The following is a 16,615-nucleotide window of genomic DNA, read 5'->3' on the forward strand; positions in this document are numbered from 1 at the left end:
GTTCACAATGTGGCATACTTCAGGACATGGATGAGGTCATGTGAAGTTAGACTTCAACAGTTAAAATAAGTATCAAATGGGAAATTTAAAGAGGCAGAGTTTTTTTTTTTTTACCTACAGGCTTTATTCAGGGAATGCCTTTCCAGTGAAGCGCCACTGACTTGTGTTTCTTATGCCACTCAGCTCTGCCCTGCAGATACTTTCCTTTGACCTTTTCCGCATATCATACCACATGTCATATGAGCAGAGGCTGATAGAAGAGTGTACATAAGGAAAATGCATCCCCAGTTTGTTTAAACTCAAGTCAATGTTGGATATGGTTAAATGCTGTACTGTATGATATACATGAGAAGCATAAGCAAAAAAAAAAAAAAAAAAAAAACACCACACACTTGAAGGAGGCCAGCACCTGCATCTTTGAGGTGAGGGTAGGAGGTCTGGAAAACTTTATGCATTTTTGATAGTATCTCTATTTGATTGCGTAACAGAATGTGATTTCCAACCACATTTGGAGGTAGTGACAACTGCAGTTGAGGGGAAACTAGGGATACCCTTAAAAGTTCATAATGCCTGTCAAAAGATGATGTCTAAAGAGGGTAATCATTTTATGATGAATGGGAATTTAAACTGATAAAGTTCTACCTTCTGATGGAATGGAATGGGTGTGAAACTGCATCTTGTCTTGATTTATTGATGTAACATCTTGTTACATGTATCAATATCAAAATGTAAAAAAGTGATACTTTTGTTACCCACCCTTCTAAATTTACACGCTCACACTTATATACAGTATATGTTAATGGAAAAAGAGAGCGCTAAAGTGTTTTTTATCGCAAGTGACACTTAATCTATGCTGAGACAATCTTCTGAGTACACATCTCTGTACACTTCCTGTAATGTTTGGACTGACTTCCTGCTGGTGCACACTCTCAAGCAGCAGCCGTTCACCACAAGAGAAGCGTTGCAGCCCACAGAGGAGTTTTCAGCGAAGTAGAAGATGCGACAGCGCAGGCTTGGAGTGTGTCACATATCTGCAAGTCTCGTTTTACTCATGTCTCCACTCAGGGTGAAATGCAGTGGCCCCATTTCAACTGAGAGCTTTGGACATGGTTCATCAACTGATTGACATTTGTTTCCTCTTTGGTTCTAATTTTGTCTCTTTTGTTTTTCATCTTTACTAAGTTGTGAAAATTGGGTTGCTGGCCACAAACAAGACAGACCTAAACCACATGTGATTGATGAAAATAGCCACTCTGCAACCGCAAAACAGCAAAAAAAATCTGTCCCGAATCCCCCAAGAGCTTCTTTAATTTGCATATCTGCAGATATCATACATTCTAAATTATTATCTGATGAAATCCTCCCTTGCAGGTTAAGTTGTTCTCAATTAAGGTCACAGACTCACAGATGTTATACACATAAAAAACATACAAATATAACCTCACCACTGGCTTGGAATTGTATTGGAACATTTGTCTTGGCTTCCACTTTGGGAAAGGTGCTGTCCTGACCCCTTTACAATGGAGCCTATAACGCTCCCCGTGCTCACACACAGCTGCACGGTGAAGCACCTGTTAAAAGCCTTCAGAGCAACCCTCAACCTCCCAACGACAGGAAACTCACCTCAGCTCCTCTAACCAGTGTGTTAGCGTATGTGTACAGTCACACATCGACATTGTTGCATTGTGTTGGCTATGAAAAGAGAAGCGATCTTCACAGCCTCTTCACGATCTTCACAGCCTCTTTTTGAAGATTTTTTATGACATAAAGAACATTTCTATGGCAGCCCTTGAAATCTGATGTTATTGGATGCTTGACGATTCATTTATAAAGAGGTAAGTTTTATACTTCGGTGTGAGGTTTAGAATGTAGAAAAAAGAACGTTCAGATTGAGAGAAAAACATTTCCTTGTAATATCCAAAAGTTTCATTTATAATATGCTATATAAATCAGAGATGTTGTGGGCTGAGATCATTGAACCTTTAAGAGAGAATGTTATTTATATTAGAAATGAACATCTTGAAAATTATAACGTCAACATCCAGAACAATTAACAAATCAGCTTGAATACATTTTGTTTCCAAATATGATTAAAAAAAAAGGCGTACAACTGTCATTTTGTTAAGTTGCTGGATTTTTTCATCATCACTGTTCAATTTGTCCAATATTACAAAGAGGACTGGAGCACATGAGGACATTAGGAGGCTTTACCGTCATAATACAACTGTGCTGAAAATGATTCATATTTTTGAGTTCTTTGTCAAAATCGGACGTGAACTTCAAGCTTGTTAGAGTATTGTTTGTATAGTTGGTTTACTCTAAAACATATCTGAATTCAGGAGGAGATGTAGGTGATGACGACGAGTTAAAGCGCAAAGAGACATTGGTATGTGCACATTTTGTGGTGCAATTTCAAGAAAAAATCTAATCTGATTCTCTAATGTAATTAAACATTTTATTTTTTTTAGATAAGATAAGATAAGATAGGATCTCATTGATACATCAATGCCTTGTGAAATGAATTTAGCCATCCACATACTTCACTGATGATTCCAGCCATGGAAGTAAAAATGTCAAACGTCCTGGGTCATTGTTAGAGACCTCACTTCCACCATCTACATACCAATAATACTCTGCCAAAGATAACAATCTTAAGTATTATTTTGGAGAGTCCTTCAGCAGATCATAAAAAGTAGAGAGCAGACCCTCAGTGGAAAATGCTGACTCTGTGTGACTCCCTGAGTGCTGGCCAGTAGGCGTATAGGGGTGACAATCATTGAAAAATAAAGAAAACTCCTCATACCCCAGTGATCATGCTGTGATTGGTTCCTCAGGGTCTCAGTACAGTGGTGGGTTGTTATTGCCGGGTCAGGCGTCCCCAGATTTTTCTCATGGCTTTGAGCCTTTGGGACAGACGGCCGCTGCGATTAGCCCACTGACCCTGTTCCATGAGAGTTCCAGTGGGAGCCAAGTGAGCTTGAGAAAGCTGGTTTGTACAGAGCACCAGAGTAAACCACAATGCAGAACACGTGCAGACATTGGATTACATGAGATTAGTTTTTGTACTGTTTTATATTGAGCCTGCTTTTCACATCAGTTCTCATTTTTCAACACATAAAGACCTGTGATTTAGTTGCCTGTAACAGTTATGGATTAGATTTAAGTGATTTTAATTGACTTTTTTTTCCAGGTTTGTAAGGTGTTTAAAAGAGTGTCAAATGAAAGCTTTAACATTTTTGAGCCTCTTAATTTCACCACTGAGCCTCCATTTTGAGGTGAAACCCTGAGACATTTCCGACTAGAGGTTTCAGGAAAATAAAATGTGTTAACTCATTTTGCTGTCACGCAAATTTAGCTGGAATTAAAAAAGAAAAAAAAAAGAAGCTTTTTAATGTTTGGTCTCATCTTCAGCTAACAGTAGTTGATGTATTCAAATCAAAATGCACAGCGGGATGTTTGAAAACTAGGCTAGGCCGCCAGGAGAGAAGAATGTAACATACAGAAGAATGTAACATTGTAGCTATTTAAAATGCGCGTAAAAATAATTCCATAAGATGCATTTTGCCATTAAAATGAGAAATCATTATCAATGTAACACTTCATACCCATACAATACACATTATAAATATCTTTGACCTTTAAATTGCAGAAAAGATGGGATGTAACTGCAGCTCAGACTATTCAGACAGTGACTGGATCGAGAACTTGGATGAAATCTGTGATCACTGCAACTGTCCCATACCTCCCCAGTCATGCAATCCAGTAAGTGTCAATGTACTTTTTGTACTGTTTGTGTTGGTGTCAGTACATGCACATGGTTGTGTATGGATAGGCGTCTGTGTGTAAGTCAGCTTGGGTTGTTCTTGAGGTTGAATATGGTGGCCAGAAGTGAAAAGTTGTCAACATGACCGTCATGTTGTGTGAATTACATAACCATTACCAAGAATATTATACAAAATACAATTGTGTGCTGAAGTCTAGACAAGTTGTATAACTGTGTTGGACGTGTGTGTGTGTGTGTGTGTGTGTGTGTGTGTGTGTGTGTGTGTGTGTGTGTGTGTGTGTGTGTGTGTGTGTGTGTGTGTGTGCGCGCGTGTGTGTGTGTGTGATTAAATGGAAGTTTAATTCTTCTCCCAGTGTTGTTGTTTCCTCTCCATGAGTGAGATGATTAGATTAAAAAATAAAAGAGAAAACCACCTGTGTGCACCACAATACATCTAGACATTTTGTCTCCGAAAAACCAAACTATGCTAACAAATGATTCCTGCCTAAAAAAAAAAAACAGCAACGTTCACATCTTACTGTGGATGTTACATGTGTGGTGCCTTGTTTTAACACATATTGTTTTGTTCTTTGGAAAGTAGAATTTCAAACGCACTTCTCATCATGTTTTTCTCAACAGTACACTGACCAGCTGATCCCATCACAATATTCACCTCCCATGTCTCCTTTACCAGGTAACAAGAAACAGCTTACCTTTCTGTTTATTTAGTTGTTGTTAAAGTGGCTTCAGGCGCATGTGAGACAAGTGTTCGCTTATTGCTTTTGAAAGAGTAGAATTATGTGAGAGAAGACTCACAGCACTTTTTCACTTATTTCTTATCGGTAATAAATTACAGACACAGATATATTAGATGTGTATTAAATAAACAGATGTTTTTGTTTATTGTAAAAAAACGACAAAACATAGGGAAATATAGAAGACTGCCTTATTATTTTTCTATGGCTTATGTCCAGTCACAATTTATTGTAACATATGGGCATGTATTCTGTATTTCACATTTCAATCATTACTGTCTTAGTTTGTATTCCTTAAATTATGAAAGAGTATATAGGATTATATTTATCATTTTGCTTTTTCTTCATGAATTTCTTTGCTTAAATGATATTGTTTCTATGTGGTATTTGCAAATCAAATAACTACAAAAATACATTTTATTTTTTACAAAATTTAAATTGGTTACATCATTGTAGGATTTAGGTGTGAAGTAATTCACATTTCTAAGTCTGGAGCTTCAATTTGCCTTGTGTCTTGGCTCATCTTTTATATTTTTCTGTATGTGAGATATATTTTAAATAGCTCCTTTTGGTGTTACACAGTAATCATGAAACAGTTCATTATGCATAGCTGATATGAATGGTCAGCAGAACTGTGCCTTTAATAACGTTATCAATAATTACAAGCAACACAAATTCACACAATGTGAATGCTTCATAGAGCATGACGACTCTCCATTCACCATTACCATCAAGCCTTTATCAGTTGCTATTTATCAGCTAACAAAAAGAGAATAACATGAGCCTTTCTAAGGTTTAACTGTAATATTTGCGAAAACTTTAAAGACTCAACTCTTTTTGCAGACAACCTTGTGGTGGCCATATACAGTTATGAACCCAAACACGATGGTGACCTGGGCTTTGAGAAAGGCGACAAACTCAAGATCATCAACAAGTAAGCTGCTGATATAAATAAAGCTTGGTTAAAGGAATATGATAAAATAATAGGACCAACCTACCATGTAGTCACCTGAAACTTTGAATAAGTGTGTTGGACTGCCATGAATTCAACAAGATAACCCCCTGAATCCTTTTCTGCTATGATAAATACATTTTATCTGCTTGCACTTGATCTTTATGATGGCCCAGCGGTCTGAAGCACATATATATTTTTTGTCTAGGGACTTGTTGCATGTTCATCCCCTAAATCCAGCTCCATGTTTCTAGTCTCCCTCTACTGTTAAATATTGAAAAATGTCAATAATAACATAAATATTAGCTACATAAAGAGGAAGGCAGTGCACATTTGGGACTAACAATGGCAATAGTAGAAAAAATGTAAAAAAAAAAAAAAATACTTATTTTTTCAAATTAAAATATGGCTCCAAAAGGTGAACATTTAAAGAATGTAAATGTGATATAATTTTCCAGTGTGACTAGCTGAATTAAAGTTTCACTTTATTCAGTCCATCAAGGCAATGTAAGACCAAACGATCCTGACCTCTGTGATGTATTTAAACATTTTGGAAGCATTTTGATTACATGTTGTGCTTTACACATACAGTATACAGCCTAACTCGTGTTTTTGTGGTTTTATTGTAATATTATATATCAGTATTGTTTTAAAGTTTGTCTGTTTTATGGGAAAATTCATATCAATCATATCTACACACCTGACACTATATATGACACAGAGAACGTGCATTTTAGTGAGGGGTAAAATCAATCACATTTTTAACATTTATAAACTTTCCCAAAGTTTGTTTATTGTCATTTATAACTTTCCAGGTAGATGTGGTTTTTCTAGGTGAATTTAGTATTTTGCTTGTAAGATACTGGCTACAGCCCAAACGTACTGTAGGTATTAAAATGAGATGAGAATGAAAGTTAAACAGATTATTTATGATGTAGTGTTTTTGTGTGTTGTCTTAACTTTGAATCAGCTTTCTGATAATGTAACCATCCATCCAAGAAAAGTCTAGACTACTGTGAGGCATCACAGCCATGTAAACTCACTCATCTCTTTGACACCCAGGGACGATCCAGAGTGGTATTTGGCAGAGTCTCTCACCACAGGCCAGCAGGGCTACATCCCATACAACTTTGTTGCAATGACCACAGTGGAGACTGAAGCGTATGTCATACAGGAAACATGATCATATTTCTCTCATCTTAATGTCGCTCAACCACAACATCATTTTACATAGTGCGTCATGTGTCCCTGAGGGAAGGGAAGTGGTTAGCTCACAGGGTGAAGCATGTTGTGTGTTTGTGCTGCAGGTGGTTCTTTAAGAACATTTCTAGAAACGAAGCCATGAGGCTCCTCCTCGCTCCTGGGAATACGCAGGGCTCCTACCTGATTAGAGAGAGTGAGACAACCCCAGGTGAAGTCCTCCTTCAGTCATTTTATACAGTCTACACCTAATCAAAGTTTATATGTCACAAGGTTGCTTTCCAGTATGTCTCCAATGGATTTACACATGTTTAAAGGTTTTACATTTCAATAGGCCTATATTTGTTAATGAAATGAGAAACTGCATAAAGAAAGAAAAATACTTTTAATATCTATAAGACCCTCCAACACCGGTTTCTTCTGGCAGCATTTATAAAACAAGACTCATTTCCTCAACACAACCACCTTCCTATTTCCCAACCTCGCTTCATCTATGTTTAATTTCACTTCTGCTTATTTGTTGAAATGTTCAGACTTGTATCAACACGCTATGTGTTGCATCAATCAAAGTTTTGGTAGAAAAAATTGCACAGACCAAAATCTGGTCAACACATAATACAATGAGTGTAAGGTTAGAGTTTTCAACTGATCTTGTTTCTTTTCAAGATAAAACAGATTTTTTTTATTGCATTGGCTCAAACTTCATTTTATTTGCAGTTATTTTTTGTGAAACCTTCAGCATGTCACATTCAGTTATGTCTCCTCTATGATCCAGGGTCATACTCCTTATCAATCAGGGTCTTGGACCACAACACTGGCGAAGGAGTCAAGCACTACAGAATCCGCAACATGGACAGTGGTGGCTTCTACATCACAGCCAAGATCTCCTTCAACTCCCTGAAGGAGCTTGTGCAGCATCACTCACGTGTGTACCGCCTCTTGATCAAGATAAATGATCACAAGTATCTTTCAGACTTCTTTTGATCTTGTCTCCTCCTCTCTGCCATCCAGGGGATGAAGATGGCTTGTGCACAAAGCTGTTGAAGCCATGTCAGTCGAGGGCACCGCAGAAGCCCTGGTGGCAGGATGAGTGGGAGATTCCTCGCGAGTCTCTGAAGCTGGAGCGCAGACTTGGAGCAGGACAGTTTGGAGAAGTCTGGATGGGTGGGTGACAGAGAAGATGAACACGTTATATAAGATTTAGAGGAGGAAAGGTTATTCATATAAGTTTAAGAATACTACTATACTTCACTTCTTGAATTCACTACAATCATCAGAGCACTCTGGTACATCGGAGTCTGACCCTTTTTGCAGTACAAAGCCTAGCTGCTCAGTCACATTGTTGCCTGTACTGTGTGTCTACTAGAAAGTATTTAGACAGGGTTTTTTTCTGCAGTGTATGCAGAACAGTTTCCTCTACACAACCCTAATTGTAGCCTTGTATAAAATGGTATACTGGAGATGGATTTATCTCTGTTATCCTACACCCCTCAAACTACAACTTTTCAGCAAGTCACAGATTTAAATTGTATATTTACAAAACCTGCAAGAATGACATTTGCCAATGTGGAGCATTTACTTAAACAAGAAGGCATAATATTTTGATGACAGGGGTATCCGTTGAAAAAATCCATGCCACGACCCCCTTATTATTCAATTGGACGCTTATTTTCCAACCTCATATCCCAGCACAATTCACCATCCCACAGTATACGAGCTAAATATTGCCAACCACAGAACTTGTCCTCCTTTACCAGCTTCTCACTGTTTACAGAACCTTCATGCACATATTTAGGGTACTGTATTTGTTTCTCCAACCTCATACAAACACTGGCTCGAGAGCACACTTGAATAATAGGAGTGACTGTCATTGCTATGAAATGTTTATTTTGGTTAGTTAACGTGAAAACAAGTGAACATCCTTAATGGCAGAAAGATTTCCATTGTAGATAAAAAAAAAAAAGAAGGAGGAATGCTTTGAATAGTGACCATTTGCTACGCTTCATCCATGGTGTGAAATGTTCAATGCGTGATGTGACTGGATAAGAAACTGGTTGGCAGCGGGTTTGGTTGTCAAAACATACAGCAGAGTAAATGTACCGGAGCTGGACTGAGATCCTGTTTGAATGACAGTCATGTGAAACTGTTATTAGTTTAGTTCATATTCAGTCACAACTCATGACATTGCCACTGTTCTTGTGACCTGATCAACCTGACATAAAAGCACCTTTGGTTTACTATCACTTTAAAAAAAACATGATACAATTGATTTAAACATTTTTGTCTTGCTAGCAGCATAGCTCATGTTGGTTGTTCCAACAGGTTGGAATATTTTACCATCCAGGACTATTTGGTGGATTGACATTCACATTAAATACCCATGTTCCCCAACAGATGACTCTGGATGTCATCTGCAAATCCTCTCTGGTCCCACCAACAGATAAAAAAATCTTTATAAAGAACGAAACATGACTTTGATCAACTGACACAATTTCCCTGTCTGAGGTTGATATTGTGGGATTGATTGAAATGTGCCACAACTCCCAACTTAGTCACCTGTATGAATTTATTTATTTAGTCCTTAACTTTTCCTCTCAAGCCAGTAGTATGTCAAATGTATAATCCGCTTAAGCATATACTTCGTCTTTGACTAACAAACTGCAAAACTAAGGATGTTCCCTTCAGCCTCGACAGTCATTTCCATTTAATGCTAATTAGCCATTGTTAGCTTACTTATAATCTAAGATAGAATGCCATTAATGGTTAACATTATGCAGTCTGTCACCTGCATATGAGCACTGTCCAGATAGTGTTTGCCTTAATACTTCAAACTATTACGTTCTGCCTCAAAGAGGTGCTAGCAAGGCAGCAGTGTCTTGTAATTGTATCAATGCCTCATAGAAATGCAGTAATGTTCGTTTCTTTTCAGGTGTCTACAATAATGACAGAAGGGTGGCGATTAAGAATATGAAGATGGGCACAATGTCAGTGGAAGCGTTCCTGGCAGAGGCCAACATGATGAAGAACTTGCAGCATGCACGCCTTGTGCGCCTCTTTGCTGTTGTTACCCAGGAGCCAATCTATATTGTCACAGAGTACATGGAAAATGGTGGGTAGAACTTCTAAAAAGTCTGTGTCACAACCTTCGGGCTTTTAATGCTGACGAGCAAAAGACAATTCCAGATAACACTGAAAGCATCAAAAAGAAAGGAAAACCTGGCCCTCGGGTATTTCCATAATTTGAATGCTCATTTCAAAAGTAAACCAGTACCCTTCTGTAATCATAACTGCTTATTTCAGTTCAGTTTCATCACCTGAAATATGCCCAAACCTGTCGGAAACAATCATTTCCTTAATCTCCCGCTCTGTTACCTTAAACACCAAAGAAAGAGTGACGTAAGCTCTGTGCCTGGAGGGAACACAAAGACAATGCCAGAGACATTCAGGATCAAACATGTTGATCTGTTATTAGACGCTGAGAGCCAGGGCACATGCTTGAACAAAATGCTGCCCCATGTGTTTGATCCTTTTCATGACTCATTATGTTTTCAGATTTGTGCTCCACCTCAGCAATTCTGTTTAATTACCCTTGATCACAAAACCACGGCAGCACACTTTATATTTGTGTGATAGAAATACATGAGTCACATGGAACTGGAACCATTCAGTATAATCATCTCATGTGATTGTAGATGAATGTATTAGTGTGCGGAACACTAAATAAGGGAGCTAAGTCATGAGCCTTGCCTCTCCAAGTATGCTGTTCTGCTGAAGTGGCCTGCCTTCTGATAGGCTATTTTCAGCGTCTCCTCATGACCCTTCTGTATTCACCGCTCTGCGCTGAAAATTCAAAGCAAACATGAACTTTCACTTCTTTTCCAGGCTTCTGGTGTTTACTCACAGAGGGGAAGTCTCTCCTGGCCGGTCTCAGGCGAGGGGTGTTAGATTAGTAGAAGGTGATTCACCGGTGTATTGTTCACCCCTGATGAGACCTGGCTCCAGTGTCTGTATTACAGACATGTATTCACAGACAATCCCAAACAGATGCACAGTCACATGTACACAAATACCTGAACACTATAAGGTCACAGTAGTGAACAATCTTTAACAATGGCAGTGTGTTCACCATCCTGCAACTGGATCTTCCTCTCCTCCCCCCCTTCTTGAATAAAGAAATGAAAGTTTAATATACTGCTAATCACGACATATCACAAGTTGTTAATGTTGATAATCCAACACCTAAATCAAAATGCATCAGCCACATGAAAGTGACGCAATACAGCTTTCATTTTAGCTTGAAAGGTCTAAAAGTCTTCAGTGAGGTGAACAATCACAAAATGCATAGGGAGAATCTGTCGCTAACACAGCAGCCAATGTCCAGCTGCACTGACTGGAGTGCCTTTGTGTAGTCGAGCATGTGTGGCCTGTAAAACACCAGCAGTGGCCCTCCGTGAGGCTGCCTCTTTGTCTGGGATCCACGTGTGGACAGGAAAACAATTGCAGCCTCTGTTGTCAAGAGAAAGGATGGCTCGGAGTTCCCGTCTTTTCAATTTGTCCTTTTTTTTATTACTGAAGACAACAAAGATGGAAAATAACAGGCGTGTCATCCTAGCTTCCTTTTGTGACCTTGACAAAGAGTGTTCCTCTGTGCTCTCAGACTTCAAAAGCACTCTTCCGGACTTTAGCGGAGGAGCAAAGGCCTTCTCTTTCCTGGCACGGTCATTCCTCTTAAACTATTTCCTTCAGTTTGACTTGGTTGTTCTGGCGTGCAGACGTATTGTTCTTTGTAATCAAACGCAACACAAACTGTCAACTGTCAGAAACCATGCATCATGTTGACTGATGCTTTGTAAACTTCCTCACAGTGTCCCCGATTTAATCTGCTATTCTGCTCCAACTCTGTCTATTTATACTTATAAGCTATATAAGCGCTAATAACCAAGAGAAATATCATCGGTCTCTAGGACAAATAACTTTTCACTGTTGATGATTCTCTTCTGCACCTTCAAGTAAGAGACAATAAACAAGTATCTCTAATAATCATGAGTCACCCCAACCTATTCTTTATTTGCATTTGGAGTCCACCTTTTGAGGTGCACATGATATGTTAGACATTTGAGCTTGATAGGCTAGTTTATAAATTGTTTGATTTTCTATAGCTTTTTAACATACTTCTTATTTTCACAGGAAGCCTATTGGATTACCTAAAAACAAATGAGGGAAGCAGCTTGCCTATGAACACTCTGATAGACATGGCATCTCAGGCAAGTCATAACTTTCAACTATCATTGTGTGTGTGAATGTATGTTCTGCTACTACACATCTCTGATTCCGCTTCAGTTAATTCACAGCTTCCTGTTTTCTCAGCATGATCCTAAGAGAAAGGAAACATGGTCACAACATTTGTCTTGAAATAACAGCGCTGGATAGGTGTGCATATGACGACAAATGCTTTTACTCCTCATCTAGGCGCCTACTCAGAAAAAACCCTCACAGCACACGTGGAACTGTATTCCATTCTGACTGTCATTCTGAATTACTCTTGCTGGCTGACATTAAAAGCCAGAAGTTTTAGCATGGGACTTGATACTACAAGATAACACAAATGTTTAACATTTTTCTTATGACAAAAAAAGATACCACTTTCAACATGACTTTTCAATTTAAAGATTAAAAAAGGGAGGGTTAGCTAAAATTAGCACAAAGACATGAAAGAAAAAGTGTAAACTGGTAACACAATCCCCTTTTCAGGAAATCTTCACCTGACTCATTAACAGATTATATCTGATCTAATGAATACATAGTGCAACTGTGTGTTTTCTAAATTTAGTAGAATATAAAATAATAATCAGATAATAATAAATAAGATACTTTAACTGATCTTAAAGGAGGTTCTGGTAGGTATATTGTCTAACCTGGAACAATGCCAGGGCAAGCAAGCCTCCTTCAGTTTCCAGTCTTTACACAGGTAATGGCTCTAATTATAGAGCATGCAGAAATGAGAGCAGTACAAACCTTTTTTTTACCTGAAAAATACTATTTCCCAAAATGTCAAACTCTTATCATGCCCACTTCTACTGACTCCTTAGAATGTTACAAGTCAGTAGAAGATGTTTGACTTACACGATTTGAAGGTGTGGGAACGGAAAATACAACCACAGGAAGACAGAGTGAAGTTTCAACTTCAAGGCAAGCCAAAAGATACTTTATGCGAAGTTAAGCCTTATGCATAGCTTCATGCAGTGGTTGAGTGTAGAAGGGGCTTTGTGGTGAACATGTTTAACAGAGTGATGCTTTAAAGCCAGACAAATGCACCGACTTAGCAGTAAAAGTGCTACACTACAAATTTAACTGATCACGTTTTTGACCATAAAAATTCAAGTGATCATATTTCTAATTTCCCAAATACGTATATGTTCATGTCTGTGATCAGATGAGTTGAAGTTCAATCAAACCCGATGTCAGCTGGGAGCCTAAAGCTTAAATCTAATGTAACCAAAACAAATGAAGGTTTCTGGTGAGTCAACTATAGGAAATTAATTAAACAAAGAGTGAAGAGGCGTAAGTAAGTTCCCTGAGTAGGAAGCCATGACGACGGTGGAAGTTTTTGAAACACAAACGTCATACGAACATCTCACATGTCTGAGAAGACCCCGAGGCAAGTGGGACTTATGTGATAGATTCTTATGTCTGAAACATACACCAGTGACCCAGCAAAACAGAGAGAGTTGTTTGAACACACACAGACACAGACACTGAAGATCCTCACAGCTATGTTTCCTCTGAAGTCTGCCAAAGACAAATTGACTCATGTAGTATTTGGTTGAATCAGAGACACAGTCTTTAGAATTACCAGCCAGTCTGCGGTGAGGTATCGAGTCAGGGCAGCAGCTCTTAGTTTCAGGAAGTAAAGCAGGAACAGTGGTGTACCTGGGTGGAGAACAAGGTCAAAGGAATCGACCTGGGGAAGTGGTTAACTCCCTGGTTTGGCAATATTTCTCTTCATCTGTCCACATTTACACAATATTAACACAAGCACAGGTTGCTGACAGTCATGTTTTTCATGCTTTAACACACACACACACACACACACAAATGTAATGCTTGTCGAATAATGTGCTGCCCCCTGCAGGTGGCTGATGGAATGGCCTATATTGAGCAGAAAAATTATATTCATCGAGACCTGAGAGCAGCCAACATCCTGGTGTCTCATGAACTCATCTGTAAGATTGCTGACTTTGGACTGGCAAGGCTGATTGAGGACAATGAATACACAGCAAGAGAGGGTACATAGCAGTTCACTTAAATCCGCTCTCTAGCCCACTCAACCTTTTTTTTTTTTGACAGGCTTATGTGATTCTCATGCATTTTCTTATAAGGCATTTGTTTGTTGGATGAATTTATCTTGGTTAAAAATATTAACTGCAATCAAAACTGATTTCCTTTTTGAGAAAAGTTTCCTCTTTTTTTCAAAGGTGCAAAATTCCCCATCAAATGGACTGCTCCAGAGGCCATTAACTTCGGCACCTTTTCTATAAAATCCGATGTGTGGTCATTTGGGATCCTCCTGACAGAAATTGTGACATATGGACGCATACCTTACCCTGGTAAATTCTCATTCACAGCAACCATACTACTACCTAACCACCAAATTACAAATCCAACACAGATTTAAAATGCTGAAAGAAACATATTCATTGTCTCCTCAACAATTTATCTGTTGTTCAGGTATGTCCAACCCAGAGGTAATCCAGAACCTGGAGAGGGGCTACAGAATGCCAAAGCCAGAAAATAGTTCGGAGGGGCTTTACAACATCATGTGTCTGTGCTGGAGGGAAACTCCAGAAGACAGGCCCACCTTTGAGTACCTGAGGAGTGTTCTGGACGATTTCTTCACTGCCACAGAGAGGCAGTACCAGGAATAGCCATAACAATGCAGACAGACTTACAGACATGCAATAAATACATTCAAGTTAAAGGCACAGCCTTTGAAGGTGGGTCGTGGATTTGTTTTTGTTTTTTTTGTTGGACATAAGCCTTCATGTTGACAAGATTCAAGCTGAGATCTTCAAAGTAAGAGTACTTTTTTTGCGTGAGTCTTTTTTTGAAGTGGCCTTATTGAACTTATTCAGTCTTGTGTGGAGCTGTGGAGCTGTGGAGCTGAAACTCTTGCCCAGCTGGATCACAGCAGAGCCACAGCAGACAGAAGAGCTATAATGCTGCTTGGAGAACAAGGGAACTTTATGATGTATTTGAACAAACTCATTCCTAATATGTTTAAACTGTCAAACTGCTGTATTTTTTTATGGTTTTTTTTTACCTCTGCTGTTAAATACAATGTTACCCACTTCATTTACTTCCAATAAAAAATGTTATAATAGTTTTTGTATTAAACGAAATAGAACCCATTGCATTCATTTGAATTTTATGAAATCTATATTAATGCTGCATTCAGGGCACTGTAATCTTTGAAGCTGCATGCTTTTGATACTATTTTTGATATAGGCCTACCAGAAAATAGGACAACCATTTCAAAGATGCATTTGTTATCGTGCAAATAGTTTTTGAAAAAGTTGAATATGAGGTAGCCTATCTTTTCTTCTCGATAGCACTTCAACTCTTCTAAATATGTGTAAGTGTTTATGTTTAATACTAAGATTCTTATCAAACATGGTGCATTATTATAGATTTACTAACACACAGTATAGGATTATATAAAAAAGCTAGCCTGCTCATTGACAAGCTGGCTGCTTGGTTAAAATTCTGCTTAATAGATAGATAGATAGATACTTGATTGATCCCGAGGGAAATTCAAAGCATCCAGTAGCAGGTTACAAGACGTACATGACATGAAACATTTGTTACAAATTAAACCGCAAAACCGATGCCCCCCCCTCCCATACATATATATTAACCCGAAAAAAGATTAAAGGATACCCCTAGATGAATCAACTGTGCAATTAAAAATAGACTTATACAAGAAATGTACATAACCTGTGCAGGGATAAAAATATATGTGCAATTTAAACAAGAACCTATAAACAGTTGAGGAAAAAATCTGTAATTAAACCTGAATATAAAAAAATAAAAAAGTGTTGACCTTCTGAAGTTGTGTTGTTTATATATGTACAGCAATGTTTAAAAAAGCAGATAGTGCAGAGTTATGCAGTTAGGTATGGAAAGGCTAATCCAAAAAGCTCGTAGGCTTACATTGGATGCTATTCTAAACTAACTATTTGACTGTTATACGAGGATTATTTAATATATATAACATAATACATATATATAATATACATTTTAATACTACAGCAGGCTACTTAAATAATGAAATATACACTCTATATATATTATATACTCTATATATACTCTACACTCATGCACTTTAACTTATGTTTCTACACTCATGCACTTTAACTTATGTCAATACTGTCCATTTACAACTCTGTTTTTGCACATTTACATTTAATCTTTCATATTTAATTTACAACCATTAACGACTCTGTTCTTGCACATTTACATTTAATCTTGCATATTTAATCTTCCTATTTAAGACTAGTAATGCTAAGTTAAATCCTGGTTGTATATATTCACATTCTTAGTTTAGATATTTTTAGTACTTATTTACTTTGTATTTAATATTATATTATGTTTAGATTTGCTAAGATTGTTTTTTTTACTTATATTGTGTGTTGAATAACCTGCTGCTGTAACGCCATAATTTCCCAGTTTGGGATGAATAAAGTAATTCTATTCTATATTAAATGCAGGACACGGCCTTTTACATAGGGATATTTATATTAACAATTAAGGGGTTTCACTATTTATTTATTTAATTAATTAGTTTGTTCATCTAAATGTATGAAAATAATAGACTTTTATTGTGTAAAGCATAAAGTAGTGTGGGACAAAGGCAGCACATGAAGTACAGCGCCCCCTGTGGACAGC

The 16,615-nt window shown here is 37.9% G+C and overlaps 1 protein-coding gene across 1 annotated transcript; it reads left to right on the forward strand.

Annotated features, from left to right (window-relative positions):
* Nucleotides 1-1,676: 1,676 nt before the first annotated feature.
* On the forward strand, nt 1,677-15,078 carry lck (LCK proto-oncogene, Src family tyrosine kinase). The gene is made up of 13 exons (XM_061062553.1): nt 1,677-1,835; nt 3,650-3,762; nt 4,403-4,457; nt 5,362-5,452; nt 6,533-6,631; nt 6,778-6,881; nt 7,446-7,595; nt 7,682-7,834; nt 9,600-9,779; nt 11,858-11,934; nt 13,803-13,956; nt 14,146-14,277; nt 14,399-15,078. Exons 2-13 carry the CDS (start codon nt 3,655-3,657, stop codon nt 14,593-14,595), a joined length of 1,500 nt encoding a protein of 499 aa, XP_060918536.1. The 5' UTR covers nt 1,677-1,835; nt 3,650-3,654; the 3' UTR covers nt 14,596-15,078.
* Nucleotides 15,079-16,615: the final 1,537 nt, after the last annotated feature.

Source organism: Labrus mixtus, chromosome 18, assembly GCF_963584025.1.
Source record: "Labrus mixtus chromosome 18, fLabMix1.1, whole genome shotgun sequence".
NCBI lineage: Eukaryota > Metazoa > Chordata > Actinopteri > Labriformes > Labridae > Labrus > Labrus mixtus.

Coding starts and splice junctions, on each gene's coding strand:
- lck (XM_061062553.1), top strand. CDS start 3,655: ATGGGATGTAACTGCAGCTCAGACTATTCAGACAGTGACTGGATCGAG. Junction 6,882..7,445: donor AGAGAGTGAGACAACCCCAG/GTGAAGTCCTCC, acceptor TCTATGATCCAG/GGTCATACTCCTTATCAATC. Junction 14,278..14,398: donor TGGACGCATACCTTACCCTG/GTAAATTCTCAT, acceptor TCTGTTGTTCAG/GTATGTCCAACCCAGAGGTA.